The sequence below is a fragment of the Alexandromys fortis genome, unplaced genomic scaffold (assembly GCF_014885135.2).
Source record: "Alexandromys fortis isolate MF-2015 unplaced genomic scaffold, M_Fortis_MF-2015_v1.1 scaffold_6, whole genome shotgun sequence".
In the NCBI taxonomy this organism is placed as follows: Eukaryota; Metazoa; Chordata; class Mammalia; order Rodentia; family Cricetidae; genus Alexandromys; species Alexandromys fortis.
Window position 1 is genome coordinate 827,823 of NW_026067902.1, and position 20,665 is coordinate 848,487.

At 41.1% G+C, this 20,665-nt stretch overlaps 1 protein-coding gene and 1 long non-coding RNA gene across 2 annotated transcripts in view; one reads left to right on the plus strand and one right to left on the minus strand.

Moving 5' to 3' along the window:
- LOC126496743 (uncharacterized) overlaps positions 1-17,853 on the plus strand; it is a 20,291-nt gene extending 2,438 nt beyond the window's left edge. The window contains exons 2-3 of the long non-coding RNA XR_007590416.1: positions 4,544-4,688; positions 17,825-17,853. This is a non-coding gene — a long non-coding RNA (uncharacterized lncRNA). The remainder of the gene's footprint in view (positions 1-4,543; positions 4,689-17,824) is intronic.
- Sptlc3 (serine palmitoyltransferase long chain base subunit 3) overlaps positions 1-20,665 on the minus strand; it is a 123,026-nt gene that overhangs the window by 43,747 nt on the left and 58,614 nt on the right. The window contains exons 7-8 of the mRNA XM_050134314.1: positions 12,613-12,718; positions 4,533-4,752 (exon numbers count right to left, since the gene is read on the minus strand). Coding sequence (XP_049990271.1) covers positions 4,533-4,752; positions 12,613-12,718 — 326 coding nt within the window. The remainder of the gene's footprint in view (positions 1-4,532; positions 4,753-12,612; positions 12,719-20,665) is intronic.

Genomic DNA, 20,665 nt, shown 5'->3' on the forward strand with positions numbered 1-20,665 from the left:
ATATATGATAATTAAGGCACAGACATCCTGAAAATTTCTCACAAAGGATGGAAGGATGGTAAGATGAGGATTTAAAACCAATGATTCTGGTTCAGGAGTCTCCACTTTTAATGCTATGCTTATCACCTGTCCAAAACCAGTGAATTGTAGCCTCAATATGAAAGGAAGTGAGTCTCAGACAGCACGGAGACCAGCTCTTCTGCCTACCCTATGGTCTTTTCTCTTTACTCGTTTTGAGTTTAAAGGCTTTTGTGTGTACTATTCTTATTTGTTCAAAGGGAGTGAGTACCTAGAGAGAAAGCAATAAAGGGTACACTACTTTTCTTAAAGTCCACTGTCATAGGGACTTAGCAGAGAACCTGCTAAACTGAAAGTCTTAGCGACAGGAAGGATGGGCAGTCACTTGCTGCGTTAAAGATGAGCAAGATGTATTCTTAAGAACAAGTCCAGCAACATCTCAGCTGAGAAGTAGTCACTGCAAAGATCAGACAAGGAAACAAAGCAAAGCCTCCTTTGATCAGAACGTCCCCACCCCCATTTCCTTTCATAAATTGAGGAATTTATGCAGTCACTCACAAGCATCCTTAGTTGGAATAATAGCCCATCAGAGAGAAAATTCTCTGTCCTACAGCATATTCCCTTAGACTGAGTCCATTTTGTTCTAATCCAGGTAAAGGGTATTTTGCTTGTGTGGTTGAGGAAGGAGGGTTCTGTAGTAACTTCTGGAGAATGTCAAGGAAAGCCCACCGATTCCATCCCTTTATCCCCTGATTGGGTACCACAAGCCATGAATTAAGAGTTGGCTTTTGTCCTTCGCAAGGTGAGTCTGCATTGTGTCTTTCTTTGGGAGTGGGTTGGAGGTATTCTCAGACACAGGCTTCCAAGCCCTGTTTTTTTCTTTTCAAGTTCAAAACCCTGATTATTTTCTTTACCCTTAGGCCCAGAGTTCAAGGGCAAGGGTGGGTTTTGAGGAGGAAATCAGACAGGAGGCTTTTAGAATAAACATCTTGGTATTCATTCCGTGACCCCTATTTACTTCAAAGGGCTGTTACGTGCAGGCAGGGCGTACGTAATGCCAGCACAGAAATACCTCTGTAAGGGGCCTGCATTTGCTTGCTTTTCAGGCCACTGGATCTAACGATCACCCCAAACCTCGTCTCTGTTTCCCACTTCCATCTTCTAGAATTACAACCCTGCAGACTATCAGTCACAGGGCAATCTCTGCTTCACGTATTTGCCAGTCATCCATCTGTGGAGGTTGGGAGAAGTCAGTGGGCAACAGCAGGCATCCAAGAAGATGGAGGATCATGCTCAGGAGAACAGAGGGTGGGCGGTGTTGAGAAGTCAGTGGGCAACAGTCAGTATGCAAGAAGATGCCAGATGATGCTCAGGAGAACAAGAAGATGCAGGATCATGCTCAGGAGAACAAGAAGATGCAGGATCATGCTCAGGAGAGCAGAGGACAGGCAGTGTTGATCACGTCCTCTCAGCAGTTAGATAAATAAAAATTGAAAAGTGAAATCATTATCTAGCTTTTCACCTGGGACATCGTGGAAGGATGCCCTTCTGAGTATTGAATTGTTCACTGGCAACAGAGTTCCAAACTCAAAGAGTAAAAGAGGAAAGCCTCATAGGCTTTGGAGACAGTGCTTCAGCTTAGAATTACCCCTGATTCACCAAGATGAATTTGTAGAACACCTAATAAGAAGGAAAACTGAGATCCCAAGAGCACGTCTGCTTTCCATGAGACCTTTGCACCAAGCGCATTTCCCTCTGCCCCTCACTTGTTTCTAAGTATTTTTCATTTGCCTGATTTTTCTGGTTGGTAATGTGCAAATCTCTGCTCTTGATCCACTCCACAAAGATTCCTAGAACATCTTCATTGCAATGATTGAGAATATTGTCTCTGAACTGCTGACCCGAGAGCCTGCATGGTACTGAGCTCTTTAAATACGTTATAGCTGTGTACCTTGGTCTTTTCCTGGGACTCCTAACAATGGGACAAGATGCTGTCTCTGACTCTGTTACCTGCTTTTGGGACCCTTCCCTCCTACTGGGTTGCCACTTTCAGTCTGAATAGGAGAGGAGGTGCCTAGTCTCCTGCAACTTGGTATGCCATGGCTGATATACATGGGAGGCCTGCCTTTTTCTTATGAGAAAGGAGAAAATTGAAGGGAAGCAGAAGAGGGGAAGTTGGGGGGGGGATGTCTGGGAGGAGAAACTGTTTTGGCTGGAGAATAAATAAATAATAAGAAAGAATATTGTTTGTAAATGGAGACTAACAAGAGATTTCAGAGCCAAGTATTTTTATATTTATCTAGAGTTTTGAACCCACTTGATTATTTTCGAGACTTATGGTCAAATTCTCTTGCTCAGCCTCCGTGTACTGAGTTCTGTTTGTGTCTTCAAGGTTTTGCCTCTTGGTGTTTTAGAGCTGTGTATTGCAGTTTGGCTAGCGAGCTCTGGCCAAACATACTCTAATTCATGATGCCACCTGGTGGTTAATTGCGATACTGCAGTATAACATGGGTTAAGGGGAAAAAAATGCAGGCGTGAAGCACGTCTTGATTTATGATAGCTTTCACAATTGTTCAGTGTCTACCCTAAAGGGTTAGAAATCATGTGGACAAGAGTGTTCCATTTAGGAAACCCCGCACATGCCTTCAGAACAAAAAACCTGTGCAGGATCCCAGGGAACTGTCCTTCCTGCCACTAGTCCCGGGCCTTTGTTTAAAATAGGTATCAAATGAAGGCACTCCAAGGAGAAAAATGTGACATCCAACACATCTGACAGCGTTTCAAGGATCTGCTTGCTTCAGTTTATCCAGGTGCCTTTGGTTCAGGAAACAGAGTTACGCTTGATTAAAAGTTTTGTGCCTCAGAACTGCTGCTAAAGCAATCAAGGCCATACAAGGCAAGGTAACCCGGATCTGACAGCTCCTAACCCCGAGACCCTCTGATCCCGCTGATGTGACAGTTGGGAAGGAAATATTAACCTGTCACTAGGCTTTGCTGAAGTCTTTGAGGGCCTGACAGTCCCTCTGTTTCTAGCATTACCTAGCTCATCCCAGTAGGGCACTGGAGGGAGGATGATATACAATGTCTTGAGTACTGAAGATAGCAGCAATTAAAGGAGGACAAAGACCACTGGAAACAGTATTTTAGGCATCTTTATGCCTCATGGTAAGTGGCCAAGATGAAATGTGTTGTTTTAAATCACTGGCTTTTAGTGATAGTAGCTGCCTATTACATATCCCCCCCAACTGGCCTAACCTGGTTGACCAGTAGGCTGAACTTTTGTTCCTGCTGGTCAGAGTGGATAAGTAACTGAATAAGTAACTCTAGATACCCCTGTCTCACCACTCACCCAGTTTTAAAAGATGGTATTTCTCTGTGTAGCCTTGACTGTCCTGGAACTCACTCTGTAGACCAGGCTGGCCTCTAACTAATTGAGATCTGCCTGCTTCTCCCTCCTGAGTGAGTGTTGGGATTAAAGGCATGTGCCACCACTGTCTGGCCTAGACAAGGTTTTAGCAGCACCTCCGGGCACTAATTTGGGGTCAACAATGCCCCTCTAGTAGGAGCCATACTACAGTCCCTTTGGGACAAATGTAAGCTTGTATGAAACAACCGCTATGATTTGGAAAAGGTACATACAGACAAAGGGACCAGGGCACAGTTTCTTTGTCCCTTAGATCTAGATCTGAATATTTGATTGTCCTTTTCACTTCTTTAACAGTATAATGTCATCTGATCCAAATTTTTAGACATTTTGAGAATATAGAAGATGGGTTATATAGCATTATAGGAAAGTTATTTCTTAGAAAAATAATCTTAAAAGTCTATTTTTGTTCTGCCGTTGTTTAGGTGACAACTTGTAAAATCCATCAGGTCAGCTTCTCTAATACATGAACTTTTCCTATTGTTTCTATCACTTACTTTATTTTCAACACATACACACACACACACACACACACACACACACCCTCCTAATTTTTAAGTTTTGAATTTAAAAAATTGTATGCACATGTTGCCTGCATGTATGTCTGTGTGCCATATTTGAGCAGCGCCAGCTGAGGCTTCAGATTCCTGGGGCTGGAGATTGTGTTGAGCCACTGTGGGGTGCCAAAAATTTAAGCCAGAAGAGCAACCAGTAGTCTCAACTACTGATCCATCTCTCTACCCCACTCCCTTGTAGTTCTTATGGGATCTCTTATCAGTTCTGTGGGTTGGTGTATGCTGTTGTCTCTTGTGAAATTAAACCTCCCACTATTTGTCTACAAGACTGGTTGATGATCAGTCATTCCACAAGATGTCTCAGACATGGTCCAGCTGAGTTTCCTCTCTCCTAGGTGCTCTACAAATTGTGCCCTTGCTGTTGTCATCTGGTTGTGATCTCTCTTTTCACACTCCTCTTTACTCCATGTTACAGGGGAGCAGAACTGAAATTTATGTGGGATTCAGAGAAGACCTGCTTCCTGCTTCCCTAGGGTGTTCAGGATCTCCACAAATACTAAACTTTCCTTTCTTACCTTTTTCCCAGCTATATAGCCTCCCGAGGCCGCAAAGCTTTTGGTGAATGTCCCCATGTATACGTCCACATCTTCAGGGGCCAGTCCAAAGAAGTCTCTGACACCTTGGCCATTGGGGCCCGTAGCACCAATACTGTGAGCTTCATCGATGTAGAGGTAAGCCTTGTATTTCTTCTTTAGAGCCACAATCTGAGGCAGATTCACAATGGAACCTTCCATGCTAGCACATAAGGAAACATTCTTGGTAAGTAGTGAATAGCTTTCTGGAAAGTTCTGTTGCTTTCCTTCCAGTGCTTCCTAGAAAACCTGCCCTGACACCCTCAGGCTGCTGATAAGGGTCTGTCACTCTTCTATTGGCATATCTTATTTAGCAATGACAACCTTTCAATCTTCTCTGCTCCATGCTACTTTAATAAACTACTTATATTTGATGGATTGAGTTGTTATCCTTAGTTCTTAACTCAGAAATGAACTTACCATACTGTTGATCTGATTTATTCGTAAAGCTGCTTTTTGCAGTTAGACCAATGCTTTGGGGATAGGTATTCTGCTGGTCTTAATAAAAGTGCTCCACCGTGAGCCACTTTGATCTATCTGCTATTGCTTGTTTGACAATGCTGGCCAGAACTGCTAACGATTAAACTGGGGAACTAAAAATACACAGAACTTTAGATATAGTAGTATCAATTATCACATGATAGAAAATCCCTTGGTATTCCTGCTCAGCATTCATCACAGATCGGTCTCCTGGTGGCACCCTTTCTTCATGAGTCTTCAGAGTGACAGGACAGAAGTTGATTAAGCCTTAAAACTCCAGATAGGTTTAAGGCTCAGGTTTCTGGTTCCTCCCACAGAGGTTCCAGAGGTGCTGAGTCAGGGGGCGGGACAGATCAATGGTATATATAAGCTTCCAGGATAAACTCATACCAGTGGCTAAGGACATCACTTTGGGATTTACCGCTACTAACCAACCCTTTTGCTTTAGACCTATTTTATTATTTATTTTAGTTTTTCAAGTTTTAGGTTTTTTTTTTTAACTGACAAAGCTTCTTGTAATAATAGCTTTATGTTTGTAGAACAACTGAATAAAAGGTACTGAGGATTCTTGTATCCCCAATCTCACCAAGTTTCTCCTGACATTAATGTCACCTACTAGTGTGGGCCATTTATTACAATTTCATGAGCATATTTTGATACATTAACTAAAATCCCTAGTTTAGTGTTTACTCTTTGTGCTATATATTATATATGTTTTCCAAAAGAATAAGGATGGGTTCCCAGATTGGTATGTCATACTTACCCAGGGTCGTGTTAATCCCTGTCATCCCCATTTTAGTGTGTGTAGTGATCAAGAGAGTGTCTAAGTGTTTTATTGTCCATGGTACTGCAAACTGTAAAATGTTTCAAATCCTTAGAGAAGGATAATATAAAGCCAACTAATAAGTAAAATTAAACTTTATATTTACATAGCACCTCCGGATCTCAATGGGTTTTAAAGAACATTGGCTCTACTTAGTTCTCAAACCACTGGAAGCTTTTGCACTGCATAGCTTGGGCTGTACAAACACTCTGGCTCTAAAAAAAAACCCAGACTCGTATGTTCACAACACAATGCAGCTTGTCAAACAACTCAAGCAGCAATTTAGCTAAAGACTAATCATTTGAAGAGTGGCGAACTTCGCCATCCTCCCCTGTTAGGTCTTAGATTGTATATAATACATTAAAAATAAGTTTAAGTGTTAGGTTGATTCAGTCAAAACAGTTTATTAAGTGTCACAGCTACCCAGACCGAAAGAGTTGACTTTAACCATCAATGATACAGCACATGGGTATTTCACTAGGTCATTTGGATGGCCAAGTTCTGATTTTAATGGAAGACCAAATGGTCTTCTCTTATGCATGTTTGTGAGTTACTTCCAGTGCTACGTCCAATTTCTTGTTTATTAAAGTGCTTTCCTCTGAGGAGGCAATATTACTATCTGTCTCCCATTGGCTTAAATTGGGGTCACAGCACTTTCCAAACTGGGACTTGGGCAGCCTATATGATGTTTTCTATTATTCTTCGCTTCATTCTTATGTAGTAGAAGCATGATGATGAAGCTTTCCTCCCAGAATCTTTATAATGGCTAGCTTTCATGCTTGTCAACTGTCAGACCATCCCAGGCACTCCGTGAGCTTGCAAGCAGAAAGTTTCACTGAGGCCTGATGTGATAAAAAGGAACCTTTAACAAAGTTCTGTGTTTAATCTGCTAAAATAAAGGCATGTGAGTGTCATTGCAGGGGTCACACATGAGAAATTATTTCAAACCCTCAGAATTCTTCGATTTTGCTTGTCTTTAAAATGCTGTAAATAGGTAACACAAAATATGCTAGACACAAACAGCCATTCTTTTTTTTTTCTGGAACTGAATTTGGCAGGAGGCAAAGTTAACATGGACAGCATTTGTAGACACTCCCCACAGCTAATCGGCCGTTTTTTTAGGGGCTGCTCTAGCTGAGGTAAGGACCTAACCACCTGGCTTGTATTTCTTCCTCCAAGATTAATGACTCTACAATACTGCTTATTTGGGGGGTTAATGCCAGGCATACATAGAGTCCTAAGGAGAACTCAGCTTTTATATAGTTATATTCATCCACAATGGTTTCATTCCCCCCCCCAGTATTATTGAATTTGCATAGAACCTTTTGTTATAGTGGGTGAAAGTATAAAATCACTATTTGTGTTATTATCACTATTTTCTGTCAAAACAATCAAGACCAAAAGCAATAAAGAAAAACACATATAGTATGTTGTTATTTTTTTTCCTGGGTGAAAGGTTTTGTTTTTCTTTTGGCTTTAGTAGAAGAAAAAGAAATAAAATACAGCTATAAATAAAGATAATGTCATCAGTTTATCTGAGACTCTGTCTAGGGACTTGAATTATTCTTTAGGCCACAAGTCAGTAAGTTACTTATTTTTTATTGTATAATGCATTAGTTGAGTGACAATTCCTTTTAAAATCTTCTCATCATCCTCTTCTCCACATGAAAACCAAAAATTAAGCCATAGCTCAGGAAACTTGTACGGTGGAAAACTCTTCTTGGCAGCCCAAGGTTTAATCCAAGAGAAAAGAGGAAAGGGTGGGTAGAGACAAAGAGGTTCGAGGAAAAGGGAGAAAAGAGGGGGCTGTAGAGAGAAGGAGAGGGACGGCGAGAAGAGACAGAGACTGAGATAGACAAAAGGGAGAACGAGGGAGGAGAGGGATTAAGACAAAACCCATCTTATTCTTTGTTTTTTACATGTTGAAACTATAGAGGATTGGGGAAAGTTTATCACTGAGGTTATTCTTAACTTTTCGCAGTTTGAGGGAGAAGAACTCTTAATCTATTCTTAGACTCAAGACATTCTGCAAATTCATCATATGCTTATGTGTACTATTTGGAAAAAGTTGGCGCATATTATGAAACTCTTTAGATTCTGAAAGTTTGGGCTCTCATCATGCTGGTTTGTGTCCCAAGTTACCTGGGATATCTTTACTAGCATCATTTTTTTAAAAATAACTTTGAGATTTCTTAGTCATTATGAATTGATAAGAAATCTGTTCTCCTTAGATACTACAAAAATAATGCTGTAGTCAAAACAGCTGTTTGGTTTGAAATGATTTTTAGGACTAAAACAACAAAGTCAGAGAAGTAATGACTTTTAGCTGGGTATGAGACAGTCACCTTGACCAGACAAGATGAAGAACAGATCTCAGAGAAAAACCAACAAGGCTAATCTTGGCAGACTCTGGCTAGTCAGCTCAAGCAACATGAGGTTCTTCTTTTCTTTTCTTTTCTTTTCTTTTCTTTTCTTTTCTTTTCTTTTCTTTTCTTTTCTTTCTTTTCCTTTCCTTTCCTTTTCTTTCCTTTTCTTTTTTCTTTTCTTTTTTGCAACCTCAACTCTATCGGTTGTTAGGCTTTTTAAACATATTCTTGTATTTAATGTATCTAATGGTGGATCAGAATGGTTTCTAAGACCATCGTAGACTGCCCCATGGGTGGTAGACCAAGACTCATGAGTCCAGATGTTACAGATAGACTTTTGTTGTGAGCTTTTGGTTAAGCTCTGCCGTGAGCAAGGAGGGTGCACTTCCCTTTTGCTTTTTCACTGGCTGAAGTAAACCTTGACTATTTGCTTGTGCTGTCTCTGTCCTTGTGTGAAATCTTCTCCTTTGGGAAGACCCCAGACTACTGCCACAATTAGGAGAAGAAATATTCTCCCACCCACAGCAATATATGCTTAACACAATGTTAGGAAATCAGATTAGAACCTAAAAGAATGCTATTTGACTTTTTGATACCAAATCATGGATTCGACATTTAAATTTGAGTTTCCAATTCCCTTAATTTACAGATGGAGAAGATGAAGCCTAGATAGGATTACTTTAAATCAGAATGACTTTGTACTTTCAGAGTTTACAAGTTGGATGCCAACAGACAGGTGGCCTCTTCTATCTGCAGTGAGCCTTTGTTTCACCAGGGCCACCTGGTCATTAATTCCAGCTCTGGTTCATTTTACTAATCTGCCTAGGGCAATTTATCTAGGCCTGAGAGCCTCTGTTTCTTCATCTTTATAGTACTCTCAGCAGCCTTGTGCAAGGTCATACACTTAGAATATTGGGCAAGGACCAGATACAAGGACAATGTGAGCCCTCGCTTTGCTGTCATCCTTTTCTGTATGGACAGCAAATCAGTATTGCTATGTCGGCAGTTTATTGCTTTCCAACCTGAAACCTCTTCAATGGAAAACGTGAGATTATGAAGACAGTTACTCTTTGCGTGGGCTTTCTATGGGCTTTGCATCTGACATATCCTGCCTCATATGATCTTTCTTAACACTTACATATATGTTCTAAGGAGGGTACACAGCTATGGGGACCAATGCCAGGATTTGAATCCAGGTCCCAAATCTGGCTCCAAATCCCGACTCCTCTCCAACTTTTACAAAGATAAGAACTTTCATGGATATAGCAATAATAATTATTATTGTCTCTAATTTTGGGAAGTGTTCTGGACTCTCAGTCCAGTCACCTAGACACTTCTTGTTTGAAGCCTACTTGAAACTTTGTGACTTGAAAGCTTAACCGTTTTCTTTAAGAATCATGAAAAAAAATTGCTGTGGAAGAAAAACTCATGGTGTGGTGCTTTATCTGTGGGGCAGAGAAGTAAGAGACAAAACAGCAAGAGCAAAGATGACCCTAGGAGTTAACATGCAAAAGAGGCTTTGGGGAGTGTCCAATCAGGTATGTGTGTGCTGAGCTCACATTCCCAACCCGGACACTTTGGAAAGCGCGATGGAAACCAATTTCATTTTCTGGTGACAGTTCTACACTGGCATGCCCAAGTGAAAGCTTTCCAACTGGAATTTTGCTTCAGAATTTATCTTACCCTAGTCTTGGTTTACAAAGGAGGCTGCTGGTGGGGTGGAGGCTGTTGGGATGACATAATCATCATGCAGAGAAGATGAGAGGAAGTTTATGACATGGACACTTTGCCTGGTGTACATGCTAGGTTGTTTGATCTGCAGCAAACTGATGCAAAGGTAGACACGTGCAAGTTTCCCCTTGCTGTGTCCACAATCCCATCTTCCCACCAGGAGTTAAAGTATCGTTCTCCTTTCTGAGAATCCAGGCTATCTCTGGGGTGTGTTTGGCCAGCAGGGCACAGCATGAGTTCTGGGCCACTCTCTTAAAACAATGGCAATTTTTGGGTTTTCTATCTTGAAAGCCAGGGGTCCTATTGCAAGGGAGCTCTGAATAGATGATCTGATGTCTTGTCAATACTAAATGACACAGATCCTGGTGTTGGTGCCCATAAAATAAAACCAGATTCATGTGAATGAGAAAAAGGCACCCCAGTCGCTTTCCAAAAGCCAGTGCTAAATATGTGAATGAGGAAAATTTGAATATTCCATGCTTGCTTGAATTCTTGACTGACTGCGGTCTTGTGAATGAATTCAGTGAACATTGTATGTGGCAGCAGACCTGACTCACAGGGTCAAGGAAAATAAGAAATGATCACTGTAAGTCTTTTCATATATAGCAATAGTTAGCTAAGAGTCACCGTTGCTCAATTGTGGTTTTGTGCCTCATTGGCTTAGGGACAGAAGTGTGCACCTGCAAACCTTCTCTTCTCCACTCCCCACAGGACAGGATAAAGCCTAGCTTAGCCTCTAGTAAGTCCAGCTACTGTAGTGGTTTCTGATGAAAATATTTGTTAGTAAAACATGGATGGACACTAACTTCAGCCACATTCCAAGAGCTTAAAATTGTGACTTTCCTTTAGTGGAGATAAGTTCTGTTTGTTTGAAATTGGGTTCTTTTGACTCTGGTGAAAGGAGATGCCCAGTGTGCCTTCTCTCAGCCAATTCATCCTCCCCTGAGTCCAAGCCTGAGTGACAGGCATTTAGATAAGGGCTGCTTGAATCCCTCTCAGGCTGGTAGCTGCTATAAACTACACAGGGAGAAAGCTTGCCACTTAGGTTTATGACAGCACAGACTCGGGGTGAGATTACTTCCTTAAAGTTCAGGGCCAGTGAGTAGTTAACTATCCAAGAAGAGGGCTTTCTCAGCCTTGGCAGTATTGCTATTTTGAACGACAGAATTCTTCTGAATGCCTCATGCTTTGCAGGACGCTCAGGAGCAATCCCTGCCTCTCCCCACTAGATGTCAATAGTATTCCACTTCATGCATGGCCACTAACACCGGCCAAATGCTCTCTGGTTGGGCCGGGGTAAAAATTACCCCAGCTTTCTAGATCACTGTTTTAGAGATCTTGTAAACACTGCCCACTCCAGGGGTCGACCTTTGACAATAATGAGCGAAGTGTGGAAAGCGATGTACTATGAGCTGCCATCTTTGCTAATACAGAATTCCAATCACTTAAAATAAATAAATAAATAAAGACTCTGGTTTTTATTTTATCTTTGACTTGGAGAATTCACCCCCTTTTTCCAAAAAAAAAAAAAAAAAAAAAGAAGGATAGGGCACATTTCTCCTATTACTCGGTATTGACACAGATGGCGTTTGCTTATGATTGATAAAGATAATACCTTTGTGATTTCATTTGTTGTCAGTTGAAGAGGTTTCAAGTTAGGACACATTAAACTGTCTATGTAGCAATGTTTTCTTTCCATGCAGAAGAGGAAGGGCTGCAGAGGGAGGAGTCACAAAGCTACCGTTGCTCTCATGTCTCTTTTGCAGTCACACTCTGGCTTGGGGTTCCCCAGCCCTCACTTCTTCCTTTGTATTTCATGTCTCTCTCCGAGGCTTATAGGGGATAGAGCCCCGGGTTTCTTCTCTGTAAGGATTGCTTGGGAATTGATTTAAGAAGGGGCACTCTGAGAAAATGTTTCCTTGGCTTACAGAATAGGGTGTAAACAGATGAAATGCTTGGGTGCAATTTCCATTTGAGCCACGGTAATCGATTTAGAAAGAGAATGAAGCAAATTCAATCACAGCCAGCAATATAAAAGCGCTGCTCAGAATGACTTAGCGGGTATTTTCCTGCTCAGCTTAAGGAGGGCAGGGAAAGAATCCTGAGAATATTACCAAATGCTAGGATCAGCATCCCACAGGCCCTACTCTGGAGGAAGAATTGCCCTTGAGGTTAGGCCCCTATATTCTGAGGCCAGTCATTAACCTACTTAATTAATGACTTAAGGAAGTGATTGGTTCACTGTCCACATAAGGGGGCTGGAGTCACCCACTGAACCATCTGTGACAGACATGTCTTCGACCATCCTGATGTTGAATAGCTCAGACACAAAAGGTCTTTGAAATGCTAGGGCACTGGAAGGAAGCAATGCAGATCAACACTGAGGACATTTCTAAGGAAGGCCTCACCAGCATGTCAGTCCCCACGCCTTCCAGAAGATGCACAGAGCTGTAGAAAAGACAGGAAGCCCCAGATCTGGCCACTAATGTCGGTAGCTTTATCTTGTATTACTCCCTGGCATCTATAAGCACCTCCTTTATTTTTAGCAGGAAAGCTCTTATTCTCTTCATTGGGAAGCTTGCTGTGAGCCCCGAGTGTCAAAGGCCTCCAGTCACTCACATACCTGTAAATGCCCTCTACGAGGATGAGGATCTTCTTCCATGCTCGGCCTGTGCGAGGCTGGCCATTGATGATGGATTCTCTCAGGAGCTTCTCTAGGCTCTGTACGTCTTTAAATAACGGGAAAAGAAGGATTGAGTTATGGGAGGGCTTTTGTTTGCCTTCCTCTTTTTGTTTCATGAGAGGGTGCCAGAGTTATTTTTGCTTTTAACTTGTAGTTTTATACTCAGACCAGGACTTTGAAAAAGCAAGGTTGGGCACCTGGGACATTTGGGAGGTTATTTTCTACTAAAGCTTAACTCTGGTAGGATGAGCAGTCGTGTCTACACAGGCAGCCTGAGTCAGCTTAAGGCTGTCTCAAGCATCTCTTTGCCTGCCTGAGAGAACTTGGAAGTCAATACTATAGACAAGTATCTAGTGAAGCTGAGGTTTCATTGCCAGGCAAAAACTGAACTCTGACAGATGAATTTAACAGCCCCTCATGAGTTGTTTAGACCGAAGTCTGCTAGGGTTTGCACAGACTACCTGTGTGGCGCAAGTGATCTCATTATCTGCAGGGGCTTGGACTTTGAACTGTCAGTCCATGGGGGGATAATTTGAACTGTCAGATGTTTTAGCAGTGTTCAGGTTGTGAAACAATATGGGGTCCTACGTGAAATATTTGTGAGCTTGGAATACACTGCTAGTAGCTGGCAATTACCAAGCCCCTTTTCTTGTGTCTAATACCCTTGGAATGTTATTTTTGTCATAGGTCGTTCAATTCTCCCACGACCACTGTGGAGACCCGCTACAGGTTCTTCATGTGCTGAGTCAGGCCACTGCAGCACAGAGGATTTGGTAAACTAAGGCGGCGGGCGGTTCTCAACCCTCCTAACGCTGAGACCCTTTAGCTGGCCTATGGTTGTAAATGGCAGAGTTGGGTTTTGAATCTGTACTCAGGTCCATAGTTGTAACCACAAATTTTTACTGCCTTAGGTGAGAGTCCTTGCGCCACCTTTCCAATCTCCAGAATGCTGCAGGGCAGGATGGAAGGGTACTGTCTGCTAGGACAGCCTTGTTCGCTTGTAATGGAAAATCAAAAAGAGTGAAAATAGAAGATGGCTGGGTGGGGCGAAGAGGCCATTTGGAAGAACTTAGGAAGCAACTCAGCTGTTTGGTGTTTTATGTGCTATTTACATTTTAACTTTTCAAGTCAAAGTGAGTGAAGGATTACATAGTTAACGTGCATATGTTTGTAGATTTACTATATTTGTACTCTGTATTTCTGCTGAAGAAAATTCATAGATCCTTGACTCTCCCCAGGGAAAGATGAGAGACAGTGAGGAAGTTATCTGAGCTCAACCACGATGCTGAATGACAGATACGTGCTGATCAGTGTATGCTACTGAGGCTTACAAACTGTTCCTTTTTGTTATAATAATTAACCAATACAATCCCAGAAAGCCCTTCATGAATTAGTCTCTGAATACTTCCCTGAGACAGCTTCTCTGTGGTCCCCAACACACATCCTCCTGCTCTTCAATATGGTTCTGCCTCTAGTCTGTCTGGAAGGTATCCATCTACTCATCACCCAAGCCTCCCTTTAGACAGATGCATTTTGTCTGGAGCTAAGGTTTCCTTAGCAAACTGTATTTTTTCGTTTTGATTTCAAAGAGTCTCCTCTCTTCTGGATGTTTCCAGCCGATGCCATTGCTCACAACTAGATGGCAGCCAAGGAGACTGAAAGAAACTTTCCTGTTTCAGATTCTGAGGGCTCCTAAATCCTCATCTGCATCGCTAGCTTGTTTTTACTTTACTTTTAGGCTGAATGTCTAACCATTGAAGGAACCCCTGGGAGTAGAGGAGACAGTCTCTCTGTTCTATAATCTACTTCAAGATGTTAGCCTATGAATGGACAAAGAGATGGTGAACAAGAATTTGTGTTTAAACAAACATAAACATGACACTGCCTTTTCTAATTTTTTTGTACATAAATGAGACATCATACTAGTGGCTTTCATGCCACCCTCATAAAGGTAAGCCAAACTGAAGTAAAATAGAAGATACTTTAAGGCAGTGATATAAAATAATGCTTGTTTTAAAAGGTGTTTCTATAAAGGGGAATAATGGAACAGGACATATTACATGGAGTCAATAGGGCAGGATGGAAGAGGGGACACAGCTAACACTAATGACCTTCTGAAAAACTCATGAGAATATGCTATGTAGACGCTTCCCAAAATACAAACATATTTAGAAAGTGGAATCAATTGTAATGGGGCAACAGTGCCTTTGCTAGACGCTACAGACTAACAAATACAAACCACAGTGTCATAAATGACCTCCATTAGGTTTGTTGGCAAGAGAGGTCCCATAGAACTCCAAATATTCCAGGCTACTATCATTGCTTTCCATTATCCTTTAGAACTGGATGGTGCGAAACTATTGCTGCAGGCACTGAGTATTTGAGTCAAAGAACTTGGAGAGAGCAAGTTGGTTCTAGCCTAGAAGCTTCACTCCTGTTTGCATAGTGCTAAAAGATACTATGTACATTGCTGGAGGATAAAAGTAATCATCAATTTAATCCAGCTGTGAACTCCAAAGGCTCTAGGAACTGTCAGCCGGATATGCCCACTATGGCGATAGTGGTAGGAATGCCATGGGAGTGATTAACTACTTTATAATTGTATTTAAGGCCTATTCTCAAGATGGAACCTATTTCTGGCAATACTTTTGAAGCCAAAAACCTATGGCTAGATTGTCCCTTAACTCTTATTATTCTGATAAATGTACAGCGTATTAAATTAACTCCTACTGGTTTATTGTGTTTTCATAGATTAGTGCTTCATCAGAGAAGCTTCTTTGTAGTAGATGATACTCAGCACAGAGATTCATGACTGGCCAAAGTCCTGCAAATTAGAGACTTTGGAATGCTCAGCTCTAAATTGGACATCTATAGCATATCCCTTCCATCCAAAGCTCAGGGATCATTGTCAAAGAGGGGGCAGAAAAATTGTAAGAGCCAGGGGTAGTGGATGACTGCAAGGAAGTAGGGTTAGTTAGACATAAAAGGGCAATTGCACATATGATTTCTAAGCAGTTGTGACAGCATGTACAAGATTTGGGGAAAGTCAAATTAGACAAAAATCTCAGAATTGATAAGAGATGTGGACACAGAAGAGTCCCATCCTTAGCTAAGGAGTTGTTGAAAATTGATAGCTGCCAGGAAAGGAAGGGTTAGTTCTCCTTAATGTTGTGTCTTCTGGTAGGCTGACTGTGCTCCAACAAATGTCCACATATCTAAAGGTAGATTGGCAGCACAAATTTAATGGGTTTTCCAAAAATTGAGAATACAAAGTTGTGTGAAAATGGGATAGAAGGTACGTATGGGAGGCATAGGGGAAGGGACAATATAATAAAAGTTATCGTCAAAGAGTTAGTGGAAATGTTAAAAATAAATGAGTGTTCTAAGATTAAAATATAAAGCTTTAAGCCACAATGATTGAATGGTGCCTTCTATGGAGAGAGGATTCTAGTAGAGTTTGTGAATGCTTCAGAATCCTCAGAAAGGGTTGTTACAAGGGACTCAGGAGGCCTCACTCCTCCCTGAGTATTTGTAGGAGGTTAATGGCTACAGGGGGAGGGAGGACATTTTCTTTAGCGGTGTAGCCACTGGGTATTTGTTTATGCTCCTGTAAATAACCCTCTACTCATGGTTCTGCAGGCAATTCAAATGAAATTTATTGATTCCCAATGATGTGAAATTAGAAAGGGGGCTCATTAGGCTGAAGTATGATGAAATGCATTATATACATATCTTAAAAGTCACAATAAAACACACTACTGTGTATAATTAGCATATGCTAATTAAAACATTAAAAAGTGCTCTAGAATCAGTGAAGAATGAATAATCTGGCCCCTCGTTAGAGCCGGCTCCTCAACTTAAGCCTTTTTTATGGTATGTAGTGAGCCTAAGAATAGCCTGTTTTACTTCCTATAGTAGAAAAATGCAGATTCTCTTTGGTGGTGGTTTGAAAAAAAATGGCCACCAACGGAGTGGAGTGGTAGTATTAGGAGGTGTGGCCTTGTTGGAGTAGGTGTGGTTTGTTGGAGGAAGTGTGTCACTATGGAGGCAGGCTTTGAGGTCTCATATATGCTCAAGTCATACCTGGTCTACTTCCTGTAAGATATAAGACTCTCAGCTACTTCTCTAGCACCACGTCTGCCTGCACACTGCTGTGTCCCACCATATTGATGATGGACTGAACCTCTGAACTATAAGTGAGGAAATAAATGTTTTCCTCTATAAGGGTTGCCATGGTCATGGTGTCTCTTCACACCAATAGAAGTTCTAAGACAATACATAACAAGTAGGAATGCCAAGGCTACACTGCATATTCTGCAGGGAGATTCCAGATGCTAGTGGGATGGGGCTGCAATAGCTATGGTATCCAGTGGCTATGGTGTCCACTGGCTATGGTATCCAGTGGCTGTGGTATCCAATGGCTATGGTATCCACTGGCTATGGTATCCACTGGCTATGGTATCCAATGGCTATGGTACCCAATAGCTATGGTATCTAGTGACTATGGTATCCAGTGGCTATGGTATCTAGTGTCTATGGTATCCAGTGTCTATGTTATCCAATAGCTATGGTATCCAGTGTCTATGGTATCCAATGGCTATGGTACCCAATAGCTATGGTATCTAGTGACTATGGTATCCAGTGGCTATGGTATCCAATAGCTATGGTATCTAGTGTTTATGGTATCCAGTGGCTATGGTATCCAGTGGCTATGGTATCCAGTGGCTTTTTCAAAAGGTGCCACATCTGTCTGAGTCTAACACATTCTGTGGGAATAGAGTCATATTGAATGCCATAAATTTGTAAATGTCCTTGCTATATTCATTCAGCTCAACTCTTTACAAACATAGACCATTCTTTGCTCCCCTCCAAAGTAGTCCCATTTTTTGTTTGCAGAACTGTATTTGATCTGGAAAAGCAGTAGCCTTAAATTAATCACAAAGGCGAATTGGTATTTATATATTGTTCCCTGGGTCTGTCATCCCTCAGGTAATGCCGGTAGCCATCATTTTCCATTAGGAGTGAAGTCTTAGGCACTGTTGTAGGCTGCCTGTTGGTACTGCCTTCCTGGGATGCTCTCACCTTGTTTATCTGCTGTACTTCTCCAGCTTCCTTTCTAAATAAGAGAGGTTTCCTTAAATCTTTATCTCAGGGTCTGCTGCTGGGAGAAATGAACCAAGACAAAGCAACAGACTTGAGTGTAAAGTTTAGATCCTGGCTTTTGACATTTGAGTGACTTCAGGTATGTAATTCAATCACTCTGGGGTCAGTCTTCAGTAATATGTGGGTAATAGATAACTATGTATTATGGTTATTGCAATAATTATTTAAATGGTGTAATAAGTCTAGAACGAGTGATTCTGAATTTTAGCTGAGACGTATATTCACATTTTATTATCCAGGAACTACTAGCCTGAGGTTATAAAACGTCTAGCCCCAGCTTTGAATGGACCATTGCTGAAAATTAGCTTCTTAGTCCTTTTCTGTCCCTAGGAAGAAGCCTTTGAAGGTTCTGAGTTTCTTTCTTTTCAGAACTTTCTTTCTGCTTATTGTTCTTAGTTCCTCACATGACTGTTGAAGGTAGGGAGGAAAATCAAGAAATAGATTTTAGTGAGTAGCTGGACCCTTTGATACAGGATATTGAAAATTTACTTTGCTATTTGTTATGCTTCTCTGAATAGCCTTTCTATATGTTGCATCTATTTTTCCCTATACAGAACTCAAGAGCCAAGAATACTGTTTTGTTCACAGGTACCCTAATTTAAAGAACACACTGTTGCTACATCAGAAGAAAATCCCCTTTCTCTGCTAGTTGAGGAATGTTGTGATGGTTCATCTTGACTAACGCTTATGGGGTTTATGTCCGCCATGGACATGAATCTCTGGGCATTTCTTTGAAGGACATTTCCTAAGATATTTGACTTAAGAGGAACGGTGACCTATTCTGAATATGGATGATGACCTATCCTAAATATTTACGACACTGTTTCATGTGATGGGGTCCTTGACCGAATGAAAAGAAGAAAGCAAAGTGAGTGCGAGTGATGTGAGATTCCCCTCTATATGCTGTGAATATGTTTCATTGCCATTGGTTAATAGAGAAGCTGCTTTTGGCCAATGCCTTAGCAGAGTAAAATCAAGCAGAAAATCTGAACAGAGAGAGAGAGAGAGAGAGAGAGAGAGAGAGAGAGAGAGAGAGAGAGAGAGAGAGAAAGAGAGTAGGTGGAGTTGAGGAGATGTCATGTAGCTGCTGAAGGAGACAGATGCCCTGGAACCTTACCGGTAAACCATGAGCCTCACAGTAAAATTCAAAATTATAGGAACAGGTTAATTCAAGAAGTGAGAGTTTGTTAATAAAAAGCCTGAGCTAATAGGCCAAGCAGATTTTTAATTAATATAGTGTCTGTGTGATTATTTTAGGCTTGGAACAAACAAGCAGCCTCCATCTACAAAATGGCACCTCAACATGGGGCTAACCCACATGGCTCGCCACACACTTCAGGTCCAGGTGCTTGTATGCCCACCCCGGGTCAGGAGGAAAGTAGCTGAGAGCACAACAGCAGCTCAGCACCCCTGCCTGGGAAAGCAGCCAGATCAGGTCTGCAAGGTGTGCACAGACAGGAGAGCATGACAGATTCCCACTGCCATGCACAGCAATATCCCCAGGCCACACAGTGCATTGCATAGCAGATTTCGCTTTCACTCAGATAAAAAAGGGTTTATGTTTTGCACACTCCTTCCCAGAGTTAAAGTGGTGAGCATGGCTCCTATCCTGTGGTACTAGAGTTGGTGGTAAAGGTACCTCCGCCACATTAAAAGGCTAAGAGAGGAGGAGCCATCATCCAGGGCTGCTGCAACTGAACTGCTTACCATTTTTAAAAAAATGCTCCTGATCAGAAAATGTTTACAAATATGCAACAAAGTCAGATTCAGACAGAATTTAACCTCTAAATGGGCCATAGTGTGTCTCAAAAAATGTACTAAGATTTGAGAGTGAGCAAAAGAAGAGTATAGTCAGTTACCAAAAAATAGCTTTAAGAAACAAAACAAAGACTTCAAAGAGAAAGTAAAAGTAATATAAAAAAGTACAGATAGTCATAGATTAAAGGAGTAAAGAAAAACAAGTCACATAAATATGGAATATACACAGAAAGTCTAGATTGTGTATATTATTGTGTTTTCTTTAATTTTTTTGACTACAGAAAGATATTTGATCCTGGGGGCTGCTAATGTAAACCAACATATATATATATATATATTTTAAAGGTATCTTGATTTCAAAAATTGGGTCTAAGGATATGTTGCTTTAGAAAAGAGGTTCTGCTTTTCACAAATCATGAGAACCTGTGGATTCCTTCCAGACTAACATGGTTTGATGAACCAAGACCCCCCAAAAGGTCTTCATGACCCACCCCCCTAAATACTTCACCCAACAAAAAGCAGGAAGCAGTTTGAAGAGAACTACTCCCAAATTTCCAAATATTGCTTATAAATATTTGTTTTCATATAAAGGGGGATATAATATAGAGATGAATACTTTGCATTGGTATGCATATTGGTCTATTGATAAAAATTTAAGGCCAATTTTGTTTTATGTATTTCTTCTCTTCTTTAAGGTATTTAAAAATGTGATGTATAGTTAAGAAATACAGACTAATAGATAGTCATTTATAATAGTCAAACTAAATGGTCATGTTAGTTAGATTTCTGACATATATTTCAGATAGGTATTCTTCAAAATTTTCAAAGATGTATATAATATGGCATTTAAAATGTTTTAAGAACTTAGACTTTCCTTGGCAGTGAGGCATGTCTGCTTCTGGCAGTACCAATTACTTCAGAGAGGTTGATTGGCATTGAAGAAACTTGTTATGAAATTTGCCTTCAATGAGACAAGGCTAGACAATTGGGGAAGAAACTGCTCTTGCCTGGAATGCTGATGGTATGCTGTATAAATTAGACATGCAGGACTCACAGAAAAATGATGATCCCT